General features: G+C 50.3%; 3 protein-coding genes and 1 pseudogene across 7 annotated transcripts in view; 2 read left to right on the top strand and 2 right to left on the bottom strand.

The window, feature by feature from the left end:
• Positions 1–11,858, top strand: part of EIF2AK1 (eukaryotic translation initiation factor 2 alpha kinase 1) — a 32,270-nt gene extending 20,412 nt beyond the window's left edge. For all 4 annotated transcript variants that reach the window (XM_059036424.2, XM_059036425.2, XM_059036423.2 and 1 more), the window contains 5 exons: positions 332–432; positions 6,053–6,164; positions 6,405–6,487; positions 7,551–7,784; positions 11,069–11,858. In XM_059036424.2, the coding sequence (XP_058892407.1) occupies positions 332–432; positions 6,053–6,164; positions 6,405–6,487; positions 7,551–7,784; positions 11,069–11,179 (641 nt within the window). In that variant the 3' untranslated portion in view covers positions 11,180–11,858. The remainder of the gene's footprint in view (positions 1–331; positions 433–6,052; positions 6,165–6,404; positions 6,488–7,550; positions 7,785–11,068) is intronic.
• On the bottom strand, positions 1,238–5,783 carry ANKRD61 (ankyrin repeat domain 61). The gene is given in 9 exon segments (XM_067012915.1): positions 1,238–1,722; positions 1,725–1,833; positions 1,835–2,019; positions 2,022–2,197; positions 3,617–3,671; positions 3,674–3,713; positions 4,644–4,705; positions 4,708–4,893; positions 5,723–5,783. Coding segments are annotated over 9 exon segments (1,359 nt in total).
• On the top strand, positions 7,801–9,196 carry LOC131741007 (Parkinson disease protein 7 homolog pseudogene; annotated as a pseudogene).
• Positions 11,855–19,945, bottom strand: AIMP2 (aminoacyl tRNA synthetase complex interacting multifunctional protein 2). Of its 2 annotated transcripts, none has more exons than XM_059036437.2 (4): positions 19,681–19,945; positions 15,187–15,393; positions 13,217–13,448; positions 11,855–12,384 (listed from the first exon to the last, which is right to left on the bottom strand). In XM_059036437.2, exons 1-4 carry the CDS (start codon positions 19,813–19,815, stop codon positions 11,996–11,998), a joined length of 963 nt encoding a protein of 320 aa, XP_058892420.1. In that variant the 5' UTR covers positions 19,816–19,945; the 3' UTR covers positions 11,855–11,995. The 2 variants fall into 2 exon arrangements, with proteins under 2 accessions (XP_058892420.1, XP_058892421.1); XM_059036438.2 differs by having other exon boundaries at positions 19,801–19,938.
• Positions 19,946–19,984: the final 39 nt, after the last annotated feature.

Below are 19,984 nucleotides of genomic sequence, written 5' to 3'. Positions count from 1 at the left end.
GCGGCCAGCGGGGGCTACTCTTCATTGGGGTGCACGGGCTTCTCATTGCGATGGCTTCTCTAGTTGTGGAGGACGGGCTCTCGGCGCGCGGGCTTCAACAGTTGTGGCTCGCGGGCTCTAGAGCACAGGCTCAGTAGTTGTGGCGCACGGGCTTAGTTGCTCCGCAGCATGTGAGATCTTCTTGGACCAGGGCTCGAACCCTTGTCCCCCGCATTGGCAGGCAGATTCTGAACTACTGCGCCACCAGGGAAGTCCCCTCATTACATTTTGATGTTATGTAACAAGTGAAAAACTATTAGAGAAATAAAACTATTTTTTTTTTAACTTAAAGGTCCTTATGTTATGGCCAGTGTTGCAACAAAAATTTTTCAAGAATTGGTGGAAGGTGTATTTTACATACATAACATGGGAATTGTACACCGAGATCTAAAGGTAAGTGGGGAAGATGAAAGCATTGACAGCTGCTTACAGGGATGACTTGGGTGTTGGTTTATTGAATTAAGTGAGATCATGTACCCTAGTTTATTTACCTCGGAGAAAATCATTACCTTTATATTGTATAAATCATTGTTCCATACGTCTAGAATGTGAAAACTTTAGATTGAATTTAAAAGGAGTAATCTTTGGGCATTCGAAAATTCTAGCTGTTTTCAGATAGTAAGTTTGCTCTGAGTACTAATATAACTGATGATGCTAAATGTATTTCATGCTGACAAAAATACTCATTTCTGCCTTAGAGGTAAAATCTGTTTCTGTAATTGTTCCTCTTAAAAGAAATTTAACATGGGAAATTTTTTTCTGATGTTTTAAAAATCTGTTATGACTATTCCAATTTTTATAAAAGACTATCCAGAAAGAGAGAAAATAGGGAATTCCCTGGGGTCCAGTGGTTAGGACTCCATGCTTTCACTGCTGGGGGTGTGGGTTCAGTCGCTGGTTGGGGAACTAAGATCCCGCAAGCCATGTGGCACGGCCAGAAAAAAAAAAAAAAAAAGAGAGAGCGTGAGAGAGAAAATATATGTACTTCTTTGGCTGAGAGTTTTAAATTAATTTACTTACTTTTGGGGCAAAAATTAAATCATGGAAAACGCATTTAAAAGACTAGGAAAAGTTAATGTGCAAATCATTTCATTTTTTGAAAAAGGTTTAAGAACCAGTAGTTTGTACATTTGGGATGTACAAGGGGATGGGTTAAGTATTTTCTGGGTACACGTCTAGCCAGAAAATGCGACGTGAGTTACTGAAGTTCTGTGGCTCTGTGCAACTTTGAGATCTTATTCAGGAGGTGAGCTAAGTCATAATAACCATATACAGAATTCCAGATCTTCGCCGGGAGAAGTCACTTCACGTGCTGTTTGTGTTTCTCCCCATAAATATTTCTGACATTTCTTTTACAGTTGTCCTCTAGGGTTAAGGGTTTTTGAGATAACTTTATTAGCGTTTCCCTTAGGAGGTGGAATTCTGGGAGCATGATCCCTGCAGGTAGAATTCCTTGGTTATCGGTCAGTCTCAAAGGATAAGGGTGGTAAAGCAGCCTGGTGAGAAGTGCCGTGTCTCTCATACTGGAACCGTGCTGAAGGTACATATATGTTGGAGGTTCCCCACTTCTTGTTAATATGTTAACATCGGCTTCAAGTTCGAGCAAGAGATTGATTATTGCCTCTCTGCCTCCAAAACACGCCTCGTGGATCGTGGCTTGAGCTTCACGGCGCTGGGTATTTGCAGCAGGTGGACGCAGCTCAGGCCCGCGGGCAGCCGCCGGCCGGCCTGGCTGGACGCGGCCTCGCATACCGCCAGCTTCAGGGCCGCGTTGCCTGTGGAGGAGACGGCGCCGGTTGACGTTCGCCCCGTGGGCCGTGAGCGTTTCCATCACCTCCTCATTCAGGGTATCTGCAGCCACGTGCAGGGGTGTCACGCTGGAGTCGTGTGTGGCGTTGGCCCGGGCGCCGTTCGGGGCCCGGATGGAGCGAGCCGGGCAGGTCCCGCACTCGGCGGCCAGGTGCAGCGGGGGTGCCTGTTGTCCGCTCGCGCATTCGCCTGGGCCCCGTGTGCGCACAGACTGCCGAGACGCAGGACTGCGTTGTTCTGGACGCCCGCCCGGGTCCTTTGGGTTCTGTTCCCTGGCCCCGTCCACGTGGCAGAGGTGATGGGCCAGTGCGGGAGCGTGAGGTGGAGCGTGGAGAGGCCTCTTGTGTCCCTGGAATAGGTGTTGGTGGCAGATTACACTCAGTTCACAGTGGGAATGGCTCGGCGCAGAGAGCTGCTACTTAAGGGGCAACATTTATTTAAGATAATCCCCCGTCATTACTCTAAAGATGCCGTTTAATTTCTTGGGGTATCCCAGTGTCTTGCGGGGACAGGGTGATGCGTCACAGCACGGAGGGGCCCAGCCTCCTATCGCAGCGCGTGTCAGCTTTGTTACTCCTGCTGGGGCGGTGGCCTCTTCCAGGCTGCATCTCAGTTAGCTCTGTGTCCACAGCCCCTCAGGCTGTGCTGAGTTAGCAGCCGTTCAGTAAAGTTGGGCGGACTCGAGCGTGATCCGGGATTCGCACACAGGTGAGCCGTGAAGGGCCAGAACGCCCGCTGACTCAGTCCCTGGTGGCCCCGCACCTGCTCCTGCACCTGACCTTTTCACTCGTGTGTGTGGGGGGGGCCGGGGCTGCAGCTGGAGTTTATCGTCAGTCCCTCCGCAGCGCAGGCGGAGTGAGAGTTTGACAACTCGGCCCTCTTCTCCTTTCCTGAAATCTCTCAGGATTGCCTCCGAAATTTGATTGTGGCAGAGAAAAGGGAAGGTCTCTTACGAGCATCTGACCGCCCCACTGGGATTAGAAGATGACCTTCAGTTCACCTGTTGATTTAGTGCAAGCCCTGCACCAGGGCTGTGGGGAAAGAGCAGAGTCCCCACCCTGCAGAGCTTACAGTCCGCTGCGGAGGAGACATTAATCCCAAAGAGCTAAGGAAACAGGCCAGTGGGCAAAGAGGTCTGCAGGCCCCACCCAGGGCGAGAAAGGGTGGGAAGGGTGTACTGAGGAATCCTGTGGGGAGGGGAACGTGCTGGTCCAGTGCTGGGAGGACGTGCAGAGCTGGGGTGGGGCTCGGGGGCAGGGTGAGAGCGAGACGGGGTGGGGCGCCCTTCCGGAGCGTGGTGAGGGTTTGGGGCTCGACTCTCTTTTATACCATGTACTTCTCCCATTCATTCAGATATTTATTGGGCACTTAGGAAGTGTCAGCATTGATAGGTGGTGAAGATATATTGGGAAGCAAGATAAACTTCTTTCCAAGAAAATCCCTTGTCTCTTTCCATTTTCTTATTTTTCATATCTAACTTAGGTTGTTAAACCCCCTGAGGGCTGTCACCAGCACTTAATTTTCCACAGCACCATTGCTGAGCACTTAATACTCACGATGCTTTAAGTGGGTGACTGATTTGTGTTCCTGTATCATTTCCGGTTCTTCGGAGGATCTCATCTAGTCAGTAAGGAAATTGGTTTATTCCAAACGTGGTAACCTGTAGTCCATCACCTATGGAGAATGGATGAGTCCAGACATGACCGGGAAAGGAACACAGATCGTGTGTGTGTCCATTTAGAAACAGTTGCCTGTTGAGGTGACTTACCTTACTTCTGGGTCTGCACCACGTTCTAACAAACAGAGCAAAGTCTGTGCTTGCCGTATTCCGCAGCCAGGTGGATGGGGGTGACGGACTGCGTCTGCTTTGGGGGGAAATACTACAGTACAAGTAGCCCAGTAGAGTTAGAATAATTGTGTTAGCTTGCTTTTTCAAAGGAAGTAATTGTATTTCGCATCTCTTTGGTTCAGTATTTCTCTGTTATGTGCATTGAAAATCTCCTTTTGCCTGTTTTAAATTACCCCAAACCAGTCAATTTTATATTGATATTATAAAAATCTGTGTTTTACATAAATGCAGATTTACCAAGGCGGCAGATACAATTTACTTAAAGCTTCGAAAGTTGATTCTTGTGAAGAGCTCATTTTGTAAAATTAATGGTAATTGTTATCAAGTCCCTTAGTCCTTAAATTAACCCAGAGAGTCATTGACAAGTAGGTTTTGTTTTTTAAGCCTTTGCCAAAGTCATAGTATCAATAGTATAACCTGCACTTTTAGAGTTTCAAAGTTAATGCTGCTTGTATTCTGTCTATGATTAGCAGAGATGTTTATGCGAGTTCTTCACACACACACACACACACACACACACACACACACAGGCCTTTACAGCATGACTGCAAGATAAGGGCAGAGGGTGACTTTCTGAAAAAAATTTAAGTTATAAGGGTAATAATTACTGTATAAAAATTCAGAAAATGAAAAAGGATATGTAAAAAAGGGAGAAATAATTCCAGCACACAGACATAATCAGCACTGGCACATTCGAGAGGACGACGTAAATGTTCTTCAGCCAAGCGGGCCCCAGTCTCCGCTCAGTCCGCGCCCCTGTGAGCCCTGGAAGGAGGCGTCGCAGACCCGGCAGAACACGGCTTTGGGGTGCGGCGTGCCCGGCGCGGACCCCCAGCCTCGGACACGCAGAGGCAGCCAGGCGGAGTGAGTCCTCAGAGTCCGGTGGCGTTCCTTCCGAAGCACCACGTCTTTCTCCTAAAAGTGACCGAGGAGAGAATGCGGGTACCTGGCTCAGCAGCGACCTGTAGCTGGCGGAGTTGGCCAGGATGGCCAGGGGCTGGGTGACAGCTGGCTTCTGAGCAGAGCCCGGAGTGCGGTGCTGCCCTCGCTCAGGAGGGCCCTGTAGGGCCTGGCGTGGAATGGCACCACCGCGCCCTCTTCCGGGGCCTGGGCCCCGTCAGCCCCCAGCCCCCAGCCCCCAGCCCCCTGCCGCCTCTGTTGGTTACGTTTCCCATGAGTGCAACTTCGAGAGGGGACTTAGGAATTCAGGGCAAACGTGTTACAGAATTGGTCAGTCGCAATCTCTTTATGATTCTTTCCTTTCAGTTCTAGAATTGTTGAGAATGGTATCTGTGAAGATGATGCATTTTTATATCAGAACCAAACTTTTTCACATGTTGTTCCTGTATCTGTAGTGCCAGATACAGGAGCACAGTTTCCAGGACTTTCTACTTAGTCACAAAAGCGTATCCAGGGCTTCCCTGGTGGCGCAGTGGTTGAGAATCCGCCTGCCGATGCAGGAGACACGGGTTCGTGCCCTGGTCCGGGAAGATCCCACATGCCGCGGAGCAACTAAGCCCGTGAGCCGTGGCCGCTGAGCCTGCGCATCCGGAGCCTGTGCTCTGCAACGGGAGAGGCTGCATCAGTGAGAGGCCCACGTATCTCCCCCCCAAAAAAAAAATTAATAATAATAATGAAAGTCTTTGACTTGTTGCGAGGATAGTAGTTGTTAAAACCTTCTTGGGTGGGACTTCCCTGGTGGTGCAGTGGTTAAGAATCCGCCTGCCAGTGTAGGGGACACGGGTTCGAGCCGTGGTCCGGGAAGATCCCACATGCCGCAGAGCAACTAAGCCCGAGCGCCACAGCTACTGAGCCTGCGCCCTAGAGCCCGTGAGCCACAACTACTGAAGCCCGCGCGCCTAGATCCCGTGCTCCGCAACAAGAGAAGCCACCGCGATGAGAAGCCCGCGCACCGCAACGAAGAGTAGCCCCCGCTCACTGCGACTAGAGAAAGCCCACAGGCAGCAGTGAAGACCCAACGCAGCCAAAAATAAATAAATTTATTTTAAAAATTAAAAAAACCACCTCGGTGACTCTGAGGTTCGGTCAGGGCTGAAATGCACTTGGGCACAAGCACGCTCCACATTAGTGGAATAAGCTGGGGACTTTAAGTAATGTCGTGCCTGTGTCCACCTCCAGGAAATCTGATTTAATCCGTCTGGGGAGTGGCTTGGCCGCTGAGATTTGTTTAAAGTTCCTCTGGTGATGCTATGTGCGGCTGAGTTTGAGAACCACTGCTCTCATTTTTAATTCTTGAGGGGCTATTGGCTCCTGAGTTGAAAACTCGCAACATCCACACGTTTTCACTATTCATTCTAGAACACCGTGGACTTGACCTGTTCTGTTTGTTTGCAGCCCAGAAATATTTTTCTTCATGGCCCCAATCAGCAAGTAAAAATAGGAGACTTTGGCCTGGCCTGTGCAGACATCATACAGAACACAGACTGGGCCAGTGGGAATGGAAAGAGTAAGTTTATTTTGGTGGTGGTTTTTGTTTGTTTTTGCATTAAAAAAGAGAGAGAGAGAGACACATGGTGGAACACTGTCAGTATTTAAAGAGAATCATAAAGACGTAACAGCAAAGGCGAGATTTTAAAAAAAAGCAACTCTCATTTCCTTGGGAGCTGCAATGCCCTGTGCAGTCAGGGGTCTTTGTGTAGACAGTCCTAACCCTGCCATGCTTAATCTCTGGCTTTTCAAATTACAGGAGCAGCCACACATACCTCCAGAGTGGGCACTTGCCTCTATGCGTCCCCTGAACAGCTGGAGGGATCCGAGTATGATGCCAAGGTAGTGTTTGTTCCCTTCTAGCCTTCAGTGGACTTACCCCGCAGTCACAAGTGACAAAAAGCGCAGTAAATGCAGGGGAAGGTCTGACGTCGAAGTGATTTGGAAATAGCGGAGTGTGGTAGGTTATCTCTTACATCAAACTACCATAGTGCGAAGCCTGACTTTTCAACTGAATCTGACTTTTATAGGCTACTTTACTATTTCCAAATCCATGGGCGTCACAAGATAATTTTTGCGATGAGCTTTCCCTTTAAGATATCACCTTCCCCTCAGGAAGGCAGGACGCACCAAAGTCTATTTTCAGCCATTCATTCTTTCAAGCTTAGCTAAATCAGTGACCCGACCAGCGTGACACTTTCTTCCCTCTGCGGTAGAATGAAGATGCGGAAAAGTTCTAATCCAGCTCGTTCCTCGAAGGAATGTTCAAAGTAAATCCTTTTCTCAAAATAACAGCCTAGTGAATTTTCTTCCTTTTGATGAATCGTTCAACTTTTTAGTGATTGGGAAAGAGCTGCCAGAAAAACCATGGCAGCTCCGAAAATCCCATGTTGTAAACATCTTCCTAAAAGACTGCTTTTAGGAAAAGTGACAGGTTTCATGCGGAGTCTGCTAAAACTTTACGAAGAATGCCTAACTCGCAGCAGAGGCGGAGGTGGGACCGGGGCAGGCCGCAGGGACCCTCGGTGACCTCTCCTGTCTCTCTCAGGCTGTACCTGGCCTGGGTTTTCAGGGAGCAGTGGAGTCACTTGCATGGTAATGACGGCTCTGGGTGGCCAGGATCACCCCTGCCCCCCGCCTAGCCCTCAGTCCTTCGTGCCCCTGGATGCCCCTTTCTGGTGTTAGAGCTGGGGATTGCAAGAGTGCAGTCATCCGTCTGTAGATCCAGCTGGCAGACACCTGCCTCTGTGAGGGCCGGGCCAGCCCGCTGTGTCCCCTCTGTCGTGGGGACCGTCAGTCATCCTTCTGCAGAAAATCCTCTCGCTTTTGAAAGGAGGGCGGGTGGGAGTGGAAATGTTCCTCTGTGCATTTCACTACTCCTTGACTGTTGCCCCCCCTTTTTCAGTCAGATATGTATAGCTTGGGTGTTATCCTGCTGGAGCTCTTTCAGCCGTTTGGGACAGAAATGGAGCGAGCACGTGTTTTACTGGGTTTAAGAACTGGACAGATCCCCGAGTCCCTCAGTAAAAGGTGTCCCGTCCAAGCCAAGTACATCGAGCACTTAACCAGAAAGAACTCATCCCAGAGGCCACCTGCCGTTCAGCTGCTGCAGAGCGAACTGTTCCAAAATTCTGGAAATGTATGTATGATTTTTTTTTTTTTAACACTGGGGGAAATATGAAGCTTAAAATGGAATTTGTTCAAATTGTGAATCCCGGTTCACGAAGAGCAGTTGAGCTTAGACTCAGGTTTATGGAAACCACGTGTTTCAGCCCATCCTCAGAGTTGCCAGTGGCGTACTCGTCAGGTAAGCTAGAGGACCACCGCCAACTACTGTCTACTCTGAAAATGGTCACGTGGGCTCCAGTTGCGAGCCTCGTCTTGCTAAGTCGAAAGGTTTTAGTTTTCCTTTCTAACTATGGTGCATGGCCTTTTGTGAATTATTACAAAGTATCCACTAGCAGAAAGGATATAGGACCGCAGTGCTTCTCAGGGGAGCCGGAGCATCTGTGGCCGAGACCGCCTAACCCGACCCAAGATCCCAGCATCCCAGTGTGGAGTCTGGTTTTCTGTCCTGTGGGAGGTCCTGCTCCAGGCAGCCCATCCCTTTCCTCCTTCCTGACGTGTCGTTTCAGTGCCAGGTATAAACAGAAGCTTTCTAAGACTTAAAAAAGCTTGATTCAGAGGGTAGAGGTGCCGCCGGAACCGGCCAAGTCTCCACGTCCCTGGGAAGAGAGGTTTGGTTCGGTTACATCTTTCAAAAATCCAACATCAGAATGGCTTCAAAAAGAGCTCTGGTCATCCTGGCTACAGGAGCAGAGGAGATGGAGACGGTCATCCCTGCTGATGTCATGAGACGAGCTGGAATTAAGGTCACCATTGCAGGTCTGGCTGGAAAAGACCCGGTACAGTGTAGCCGAGATGTTGTCATTTGTCCTGATGCCACTGTAGAAGATGCAAAAAAAAGAGGGACCTTACGATGTGGTGGCCATGCCAGGAGGTGGTCTGGGCGCACAGAATTTATCCCAGTCCTCGGCTGTGAAGGAGATACTGAAGGAACAAGAAAAGAGGAAGGGCCCCATCGCCGCACTCTGTGCGGGACCTACGGCTCTGTTGGCTCATGAAATAGGTTTTGGAAGCAAAGTTACAACACACCCACTTGCTAAAGACAAAATGATGGACGGAAGTCATTACAGCTACTCAGAGAACCGTGCGGAAAGGGACGGCCTGACCCTCACCAGCCGGGGGCCGGGAAGCAGCTTCGAGTTTGCTCTGGCGATTGTCGAGGCGCTGGCCCGCAAGGAGGTGGCCGAACAAGCGAAGGCCCCGCTGGTTCTTAAAGGTCAGAGCAGAGAGGTTTGGCGATGGGTGATCCATCCTCACCGCGTTTGCTTTAAGCAAGAGAAGCGGATTACTGTGCAGAGACGCCGTCATCACCGTCCCCCCTCAAGTGTGGCTGTGACGTGACAGCTGCACAGCCTGCACTTGGGTCCCCACATTTCTGAACCTTGATTGCAGAACAAATGGGGCATTTAGCAAAAAAAAAAAAAAAAAAAAGCTTGATTCAAAGATAATTCACAGGTTCTCTAGTGCTTTGCTACTCAGAGCGGCTCCTCTGACCAGCGGCATCAGCCTCACGTGGCAGCTCGTCAGAAGCACAGGCTCCGGGGCTCCAGCGCAGACCCGCACTGTGGCAAGATCTCCGAGTAACTGATAACGCAGCGTGTGAGCTGCACCGTGTGGCTGCGCCGGTTCCAGAGTGCAGACTCCAGACCAGCAGCGTGAAATCACCGTGAGCTCGACAGAGTTCTGGGACCCCCCCCTCCCCTCCCCCGCCCCCCTGTTAAAAGAGACATCTGGGGGAGAAGGGGCTGCTCTCTGCGCTTCCACAAACCCTCGAAGCGGTTCTGAGGCACATGGGTTGGGGAGCCACTTGCAGGCGGTTAGTTGATCTGTCTTTTGTTTAAGGCTTATTTGTTTTCAAGCACAACAGTGAACGTTAGTAGATTGAACGTTAAACAGGTAGGTGTAGTGCTTTTCTCTCAGTCTCTGAAAATAGCAGATGTGGTGGTGAAGTTGATATCCTTGTATGGAGAGAATTTTCTAACTCCCTGTGAAGCTAGAGTAGAGACCGTAGTTATTTGTTGTTAATGGTAAGGATTTCTCCTTCTTGTAGAATTGTTTATAAAGTAACCTATGCATACCTGTACAGATAAATTTGCACAGACAGGTGGCCCTCACTTTGCACTTTGTGTAGTGCAGGGCTGTGAAGACGGCCACGCAGAGCTCACAGCATACAAAAGGAGCTTAATAATCAGGGGGAAAAGTTACAGTTGTTCCATGACCTTTAAAAATGTTTGTCAGAACATTAAAACTCTTATTATCAGTTACAGATGTATGCGGAAATGAAAAAAATGATAAAACTGTAATTGAGAATTAAAGTGTTTCGAGAGTAGTTTGAAGAGTGCCCACCTCCATCTTGTCCTGTAACTTAGGACGCGGAGTGGAGCACCTTTTCTTTGCCTTGGCGACTTGTCATATTCCTTGCTAAGTTTGGATCAGGTTCTGGCATTTTATCTTTGGCACTTTTGATGTTATGATCTGTCTCCAAGAGCTCTTTTAACGTGACGTTTTCTTGGGGACGTCTCCATCCTTTTCCTGCTCACGTCGACAAGCTGTCTTCGCTCAGTGCGTCTGACGGTGGCGGGCTCTGCGTTCCCACGACCAGCTGTTTCGTCTGTAACACCGTGCGTTTGATATTCGCTTCTAGCATCCTCACTTTTCATTACTTTGCTGTACTTTCATCTTTGTCGGCCAGTTCCCCCTTTCAGAAATGTCACGTGGGTTTATCCCTGGGAGACAGGAGGCAGCACAGCTGCACACAGCGCCCGTGTGTGAACCGACCAACAGGTGCGCGGTGACCAACCGCCAGAGCCGCTGAAAGAAGTGATGGTTGTCCGCGATTATGACATGTATGGTGGGTCGCAGTGGTTTGTGGACTGAAGCGCTAAGGCAGTTAGTCACTCTACCTTGGTACCTGACACTTGGCCCACGTTGCTGGGTGACGCGTACTTAGCTGTGAGAACCGGAATCCACGCATATTGCAACTGTGCAAAGAGAGGCAGGCCTGCATATTTAAAAGTAAAGGAAGGGGCTTCCCTGGTGGCGCAGTGGTTGAGAATCCGCCTGCCGATGCAGGAGACACGGGTTCGTGCCCTGGTCCGGGAGGATCCCACATGCCGCGGAGCGGCTGAGCCCGTGAGCCATGGCCGCTGGGCCTGCGCGTCCGGAGCCTGTGCTCCGCAGCGGGAGAGGCCACAACAGTGAGAGGCCCGCGTACCACACACAAAAAAAAAAAAAAAAAAAAAAAAAAAAGTAAAGGAAGAAGCCGTTGTAACGGAGCTTAAAATTTTCTCTTTACAGGTTAATCTTACCCTACAGATGAAGATACTAGAGCAAGAAAAAGAAATTGAAGAACTAAAGAAGCAGCTAAGTCTCCTCTCTCAAGACAAAGGGGTTAAGAGGGTGACATGAAAGATGGGGGTGTGCCCATCTAGCCTCAGTAGGCTCTGTAAATATGAGAGTGGACTTTTTAAGCTAAGTAGTCAACTGGAATGTACATTTTCAATCTTCATTTAGGGTAGGTATGGCTGGTATAACTCTAATTGTATTTAGGAAGCCTGTGTAAGACTTACTAAAGTGAGGTTGTGAAAGTACCTTTTAAGGGTGGCATTTTGAACCTAAGGCTGCTTGAAACGAAACCTGTTCTGTTCTTGCCTTTCTCCTACCCCACACGCCCCTTTTCCCGGACTTCTCACTTTCATATTACCATCCATCCAGTCTCTGAAAGTGAAAGTGCAGGCCTCATCCTCAGCTGTTCTTTCTCTTCTGAACTCTGCCTGTTGACCACCGAGTCCTCCTCTAGGTTCTACTGCAGAGACCTAAGCGTGCTCTGGACCCGTCGCTGCCCAAGCCCGGGTGCGCCGTTGCAGGTTGACAGCTGCCGGCCTTCCCAACCCTCCGCGCCGCGCTGTTCCCACGGGCTCCCTCCTTCCTCATGGACTTGCTTCCCCCCAAGTCTACATTCCTCGAAGGCAGCGATGTGATACGTTCATATTTGTACCCCAGTGTGCCTGCCACGTAGCTGGCAATCGTCACGGTATGTTGCATACAGTGTTGCTGGATTTTAAATAAAATGAAAACCACAAATTAACTATATGATGCATTTATTGATATTTAACCACTGGCCTAGATAAAGACTTTGATTTTAGTACAAGTCCCTTTACCAATAATAGGCACAAAACGGCACCATCCTTAAAATTTAAACCCTTTAAAATCAGTGACTGAGGTTCACTGAAGGAGCTTGAGGGCCGTGTGAAAAGGGGCCAGGTTTTCACAGGCCCTCATCCACTTCTGCACGTTGGCTGGCGCTGTCCCACCGCAGCCCCCCGTCTGCTGGAGAACGGACCACAGCACGACATCCGCCACCGTGAGTTCATTCCCAACGAGCCAGGGGCTCTTCCCGAGAGCAGAGTTCATGGAGCGGAACACAGCGGCTTTTTCTTTACTGCTTCCCTCTCTTAGCTGAAAAATAGCCATATCTACCCAGCTATCTATGAGGGTTAAATTCACAGCGTCCTGCTTCTGGCCAAAGAGAGAGAACAGGAAGCGCGCAATGTTCCCTTCTCCTTCGATGGGACACATCGTTTGGACACTGAACTTCATCTGAGTCTTCGGCACTGAAAAGAAATAAGCACTCCATGAGATGTCAGCGAGCGCAGCGCCGCCGGAGGAAGCGCTTGTAGAGCGTGGCAGGGGGTCCCTGTTAGTCACAGACCGGTGGCGAGGGGAAGTGTATTTTCAAGAAAATCGCAGTTTTAGTCGGTCTCCAAAAGGTTAGTAATATTCAAGAAAGTTTAGACTGCAGGTTTAAACAGTGCAAACTGTTAAGTTACAAAGTATCTATTCCTGGTGTTTGATGACGACAGTTTTCAAGCTAGAAGGGACCTCAGACCGTCTGTTCCAACCCCTGTGCTGAAGGATCTGGGCGTGAGGCCTGCAGACCAGGGGTCCCGTCTCCCAGGCCAGGACCTCCTGCTGCCCTCACCTGGGCTCGCATCGTGTGGCCGAGGGCAGTAAGGCCTCGACGGATGGACCTGAACTCAGTTCCCTGTGCAGGAACTTCACCGGGAGAAGCGCACACAGCAGTGAGATGAGGAATAAATGACATCCTGCCCCCCTCTGACGGCTAATGTCCATTAAAGGAGGACATCAGTGCCCCCATAATGATGGGGTTGGGAATGTGAGGGCAAGACGGCTGTCACAGCCGTGGCTCCCCCGCCCTGGCTGCTTAGACAGGATTCCCTCGGAGACGGCTCTCAGTTGAGACCTTCACCTTCCCGGGGGAAGGGGGAGCATCTCTGGGCCAAGGTGCACCGGCCCCTCTTGTGGAACCCCCCCCCACACAAGCTCTCTAGACTTCGACGGCAAGCAGCCGAGGAGCCTGCGCAGCTGCGGAGCGCCCCTTTCCCACCCCCCGCTGCCTCCTAGTCACCCAGCCCCTCCGCTTACCGTCCTTCCAAATCAGAGTGAAAGCCAGCTGGTACTCGTGGCGGGGCCGCTGCCTCGTCTGCTCGCCGAAGCACCGGAGGAGGCTGGCCGGCACGCTCTTGACCGCCGAGTGCGTGTGAACGGCGGACAGGACCTTGTAGCGGTCACAGAGCAGCCGGTGCAGCACAAGCAGGGAGAGGGGTGGCGAGGCGGGGTTGGCGTTGATCACGATGTCCCTCAGCGCCCCGTAATCCTGGGGAGCAGAACCCCAACGGAGCAGATGACACCAGCAGCAACCTGGGTGCTGCCACTGTGCCAGGTGCTGTGCTGAGAACCCCGCCAGGCTTCTCGAAAGAATCGTCACCTCCCGGGAAGAAGGAACTAATGCCGCCCCACCTGCAGCCAAGGATGCGAGTGCTGGGGAGGGAAGGAAGCTGCCAAGGGGGCTCGGCTCGGTAGGAAGCAGGGGACAGCAGCCGACCCCCACCCTCCACCCCTGCAGCGCTGCTCCCAATAAAGAAAAGGTGACTCGACTCAAATTAGTACAACACGTTAGGGCTGACACCTCTATGTGCCCCTAAGTTAAAAAAAAAAAAAAAAAAAACCACACGTGTAATTACTCCCTTTACTAAATCTTTCTAATGCCCGACAGGATATCGTTTCTACGGCAGTTTGTTTGAGTCACGTGTCAATGAAGAACCCCCTTGGAAAAGGGTCTTCGCTCAGGGAGGTTTAAAAAAAACTAGGTGTGCATTAAAATGCCAAAACACACTGCCTTTTTATTTTATTTTGTTTTTAAAATGTATTTGATTGAAGTCTAGTTGACTTGCAACACGCACTGCCTTTAGACGCGGACTATCTTATTTCTGTACATCCACTCTTCGTAACTAATGAACTCATGCGATACGACAGAGGACAGCGTATCATGCGATACGCTGGCCACAGTCTGGCCTCTGGTCTTGCGACTCCTGACCGATGCCCTTCACGTGGCCCTATGCTGGATGCTGTGCGTTTCTCTGAACATATCGTGTTACTCGACGCTGTGCCTTCCGCGGCATCAAGATTTCTCTGAAGCACCGCGTGCTCTCGGAGGCCCCCCGGCATGCGGGGACACCCGGCACAGCTGTCTCACCGACTCACCCCCTATGCCGACTGGCTCCCTGGGGGGCTGGCTGAGCGGGGTCTCCCGGGCCCCCGGTGCACGCAGACACAAACTAGGGCATGAAGGGAGACACGAGTGCAGAGGGGCGGGTGCGACCAAAAACAGCTCGGGGGGAGACATGGCATCGCTGCCTCCGCCTGTTAGAGGTCTTTAGGCAGGACCGTTTTCTATCACCAATTCTAGGGGAGGGTGCTAGCAGGGATTCTCGGGACGAACCCTCTCGCACCCACTTGTGACAAGATCTTCCTTCTCTGCGTATCAGATTGTCCTGTAAATCAGCTGAAGCCTATAGACTGACATGAAAGGTGGCTGATGCAGCTGAATTTTAACACAGCAAGCTGAATTTAAGCAAAGTATGTCTGAGGTATGAGACTGTGACTGGCTTTTAGCAACAAATTGCAAAAGGATCGGTGGGATTTGTGCACCTGGACAGCCAAGGCTCTGACATGCAGGCCACTCTCAGGGAGTCAGGGTTGACTCGGCTGAACCTCAGAGAAGCACTGAGTGAACGACCATTTCTCCAGGGCTCGGAGTGTGCCGGGAGCTGCCGGGAGCTGCAGGAAGCAGGGACTCCTGGCTGCCTCTCCTGCCTAAGGATCCCCCCCTTCTCCACCGGGTCTGAGAAATGCAGAAGCCGCATTAGAGCCTGCCTGGCTTCACTCAAAGCTCACAAGTCTGTTCTGTGCAAACGCACAATCAGAGAAGGAATGTGCTTTTTGCACCACCTCTGAAAACTCGAAAACCAAGGCTTTGATCACACCGGCACAGTTTTCCAGCACTAATATCCACCTAGCGCACTGATGTTCTTTAGCTTCCTAGATGCACTTACCCTTCCAAGCACGGAATTTAAGTCCAATGCGCTGGTCGATAAAGCAGCGGGCTCGTCAGCTTGGATTATGTTGGTCACATCCAAGTCCGCGTCTGGTGTCTGAATCATCTTGGCGAGACCATCAACCGCAGCTTTCAATTCATACAGACGTTTTAAAATGTCATCTTGGCGGGACTCAAGAGCTTGAAGAGATGGGTCCGGCTCTTCCTAAACAGACCAACATCAAAACGTTCACCTCCTCTCACATCAAAGCACTCTGTTTGATCCCTTGTCTCCCACTGAGTTCGAACCTCCCACCTTTCAGAAGACATTAAGATGAGGTGGCACAATCATCTCATTTGCCCCAGTCCAATAGGTCCTGCAAATCAGTCCCCGAATGCTACAAAACACATAATGTTGTGCCTGAAAGCCTTTGAACTTTGAACATTGTAGGACTCCGATTTCACGTGGGTTAGTCTTTAAGAACAGAGAATGAGAGAAAACAAACACAAATTGTTCTTCCTATCAAACCAGTTCAAAATACTTTGCATAAATGAATAGCAAAAGATTGGGGGTGGCGATGAGGATGTAATCAATCATTTATACCGATCGAAGGGAAAAAGGGAGCACACACACAGGTTAAAAAAAAAGTGTCCTTAGGCTTAGAAGTCTGTCCAGGGGGGCCAAATGATCCGTTCCCCAAATCATTCCCTAGGCAATACTGGCACTCACATTATCTTAGAATCATCTAGAACTTTTTCACTGCTGAAATGTATTACTTCATAAAGAGGGAATATTCACAGCCTTCATTCACTGAATCTTTGCAGCTTTCTTGCCTGGTACAGTGGACTAGCACACCGTAAGTAACTAGTAATATTGGGTTGGTGAAAAAGTTTGTCTGGGTTTTTCCGTAACGGAACTTTTTGGCCAACCCAATATTTGCTGAGAAATAAATCTCCCATCTCTACAGACTTACTTTTATTTATTTAATTTGTTTTTGGCTGCGTTGGGTCTTCGTTGCTGCGCGTGGGCTTTCCCTAGTCGCAGCGCGCGGGGGCTCCTCCTCGCCACGGTACACGGGCTTCTCACTGTGGTGGCTTCTCTTATTGTGGAGCAAGGGCTCCAGGTGCACGGGCTTCAATAGTTGTGGCACACAGGCCTAGCTGCTCTGCGGCATGTGGGATCTTCCTGGACCTGGGCTCGAACCCGTGTCCCCTGCATTGGCAGGCGGATTATTAACCACTGTGCCACCGGGGAAGTCCCTACCAACTTACTTTAAAAGCAGTAACAAGAAACCTTCCAGCAGTCACACTGTGCAACCTATTTTCAGATTCACAAGCTCTCACAAAAGATAATCCATTTGAGTCAAGAGAACAAAGAACAGGTTAAGCAGAGTAAGACGCTCATGACTAGACAAAAGGGTCAATAGGCAATGACCTTGAGTTTATTATAAACATGTACTCATGGCCTTCCCTGGTGGCCCAGTGGTTAAGAATCTGCCTGCCCGTGCAGGGGACACGGGTTCGAGCCCTGGTCCAGGAAGGTCCCACGTGCTGTGGAGCAACTAAGCCTGAGCGCCACAACTACTGAGCCTGCGCTCTAGAGCCCGCGAGCCACAACTACTGAGCCCGCGTGCTCCAGGGCCTGTGCTCTGCAACAAGAGAAGCCACCGCGATGAGAAGCCCGAGCACCGCAACGAAGAGTAGCCCCCGCTCGCCGCAACTAGAGAAAGCCCGTGTGCAGCAACGAAGACCCAACGCAGCCAAAAATAAATTAAAAAATGTATTGTAAAAAATAAACATGCACTCATGATACAATGTGAGGGTTGGAAGAGGGCCCGCTCACATTTGTATGCTGGTGAGTTTAAGGAACATTTTGTTTGTCCCCTTGTCACTCACAACACTGCCCTCTTCGCAGAGCCAATGCAAAACCCGCTGTTGTCAGTTTTCTGGAATCCAATGACTTGTAAGTGTTCCTCCATGGTCAATGCCTGAGGCCAAGACACCATTTTTCACCTGGCCTACTTCCACTGGTCACCTTGCATCCATTCTGGTCCACCCCTCCACCCCACCCATCCCTACGATGGCAGCCAGAAATCAAAACAACCTCTTAGGCTAAAAAGCCTAAGATAAATAGCTTGATAAATAGCTTGTACGAGTGGTTCTCTGGTTACCTGCTCTCCCATCATTCTCCCCATTGCTCTGGGCTCTGGCCATGTTGTTCTTTGGATCCTAAAACACACAGGCCCCCACCTGCCACAGGGCTTTTCCTCATCAGGTTCCCTCTGTCTGCAACACCCCTCCCCCTTCTCTCGGCTGGTTAATGCCAATTTACCCTAGAGCTGGATCTCTATGATCTCGGCTCCCCTCACCTGCTGCTCTTGTTTAAGATGAAACAGCAGAGAAACGCAAGATGACTAGCATCTGGGTGGGAGAAAGGAGGACAGAGTTCAGTGTGCCAATTAAATAATGTGGTGCTGACTGGAAGTTAAGTGTGCAAAATGGGTGACTGGTAAGGCTACCACCCGTGTGATATCCTCATGTTAACAGCAGTCCTCCTGAGTAATACTTCCAATCTTTTAATCCAGACTGTATGCATGCATTCTTTGTGTACAGCTTTGCTCCTCGCTACAAATGGCAGTCGGGTCCCTGCCCAAACGGGCGAAGAAGCACCTACTGTATTCAAAACCCATCAATACTCACTGAAGACTGAACCCAGTACTGCGTGTGGAACCTGGCCTGTGACAAGAGCCCAGCATAGCTCGACCTGAGGAACGCGAGATGCTCAAGTTCTGCTTTACCTACCGCATCTTCTAATGCTGGCCTGTTGTTTTCCTTGTTCAGGCGAGACTGTGACTTGGCATGTTGTGTTTATCCATTTGTGTTATTTTACATGGATTTAGAGGCATTTTATTCTTTGTGTTGCTCTCATTTCTCCTGGAGATGCTAGATTTCTAATGATCTATCCACATTGTTACCATCTGCTAAGTTATCATCTTCTAAGTTGCAAGTTCACAGTTAAATGCCCAAAGGAAGTTAGGCAGCAGACCTAAAAAAAAGGGTGGGGGGGGGGGGACTTGGGTCTCAAAAGAGATGTTATGCTCCCCACTCTGGGGTTTTCTTTTTGATTCCATGGGACTGTCCAGTTGAGGGGCACCAGACCATGCCTGCATGGGAATCTCCAGGTGAAGAGATACTGGACCATGCCTGCGTTTTTGCCTTAGCTCTACAGTGAGACAACAGTTGTGTTATTTGGTTTCCAACTAAACTAACCACCGCCCTTCCAATCGAGGTAGAAAGGTCTTAAGACAAAGGATGACAGGGAAGACAAGCCACGAATGTTATCTATTCACTCATCTTGAGTCAGAATGGACAGAAAGTCTCTCCAGCTAGAAAATTAAAATGTGTATTTGCAATTAACAAAAAAAGTCAAAGTTGAGCAGGTACTTTACAAAAGAGGTGAAATCAAAATGCCCAATAAACATGAAAAGGGACTCGGAGATCTGAACTAAATTACATTAGGATGCCTATGTACACCCACCAGCTTTGGGGAGGGTGCCAGCATCAGAAATTCGTATACACTGCGGGTGAGAGCATAAACTGGGATGACCGCTTTGGAAAGCAATCTGATCCAATTGAAGACAGACCAGCCCACTAAGCCAGCGATCCCATCCCTTAGTATATACCCTTTGCCTATTCGTGTACAAGAATATTCTGCAGAATAATTCATAACAGCCTAAAATGCAAAACCAGCCGACGCCCGTGAGTAGCGGGATGGATAAAGCCGTGGGGGCGCAGTCAAGCCAAGGAGCAGCAGACCGCAGAGGACGAACGCTTCGCTTTCTCATGGCGGCAAAGGGATTCTTCAAATCATATCTAGAAAAGGCAGCCAGACATTGCAGGGCGCACGCTGCATGCTTCCACTTACACCAAGACTACATGGTTTAGGGATGCTTACTCAGGTGACAAAATAAGAGAGAAAAGCAGGACGTAATGACCGCGGAAGTTGGGAACTTTGGGGGTAGTTTTAAGTGGGGCGCTGACAACGTGTTAACTCGAGTGGTGGTGACACTGGGATTCGCTTTATAATTCCTCAAAACGAGCATTTACGTGCTATTCGCTTTTCTGTGGGTAAAATTTCGTCATATAAAAGTTTAAGTAGTCATAAGCGCAAAAAAGATACCAGATGGATAGCTATTTTAATAGATAAGAGTTACGGTCGTTCGGAGGCGGGCGGGCGCGTGAGGTTGGAGTGGGGTAGGCGATCGGGTCTGGTCCCCACGGTTTGTTCGCGACAGTTCGGGTCTCAAGGTCCGGGCCTGGAAGGACCCCTGCCCCTAGACCTCCAACTGAGGGCCCGGGCGGCAGCGCGTGCGCACTGAACAAGAGGGCAGCGGGGCGGGGCCGCGGCGGAGCCAGGGCGCCTGAGCACTGGACGGGCGGGCGGTGGGACTTAGAGCCTTGGCGCCTGGCACTGGGCTGATGCTGGGCCGGGGCAAGAGCCGCGCGCTCCTACCTGCACGTGGCTCGCTGCTGGCGCGGGGCTGCCGATCCTACCGTGCACGTTGGGGAGCCGGTACATGCAGGTGGGAAGCTCGACACGGAGAGATCCACTGCCCTCGTGATAGGGCTTTACCTGGTACATCGGCATTGTGGAACCCAAGGGAGGGAAGGTGGCGGGTGAGAGACACGAACGCTCAGAAACCGTCCAAGTCCACTACAGGCTGCGGCCACCTCCTTTCCGACCCTGAGGCTGGCGTCCGGGAAAGAGCAGTTCCTGTGCTCTAATTGGCCCCTGCTCATTCGACGTCATGGACTCG

The sequence above is a fragment of the Kogia breviceps genome, chromosome 14, assembly GCF_026419965.1.
Source record: "Kogia breviceps isolate mKogBre1 chromosome 14, mKogBre1 haplotype 1, whole genome shotgun sequence".
Classification (NCBI taxonomy): Eukaryota; Metazoa; Chordata; class Mammalia; order Artiodactyla; family Physeteridae; genus Kogia; species Kogia breviceps.
This window is presented reverse-complemented; position numbering and strand designations above follow the sequence as displayed.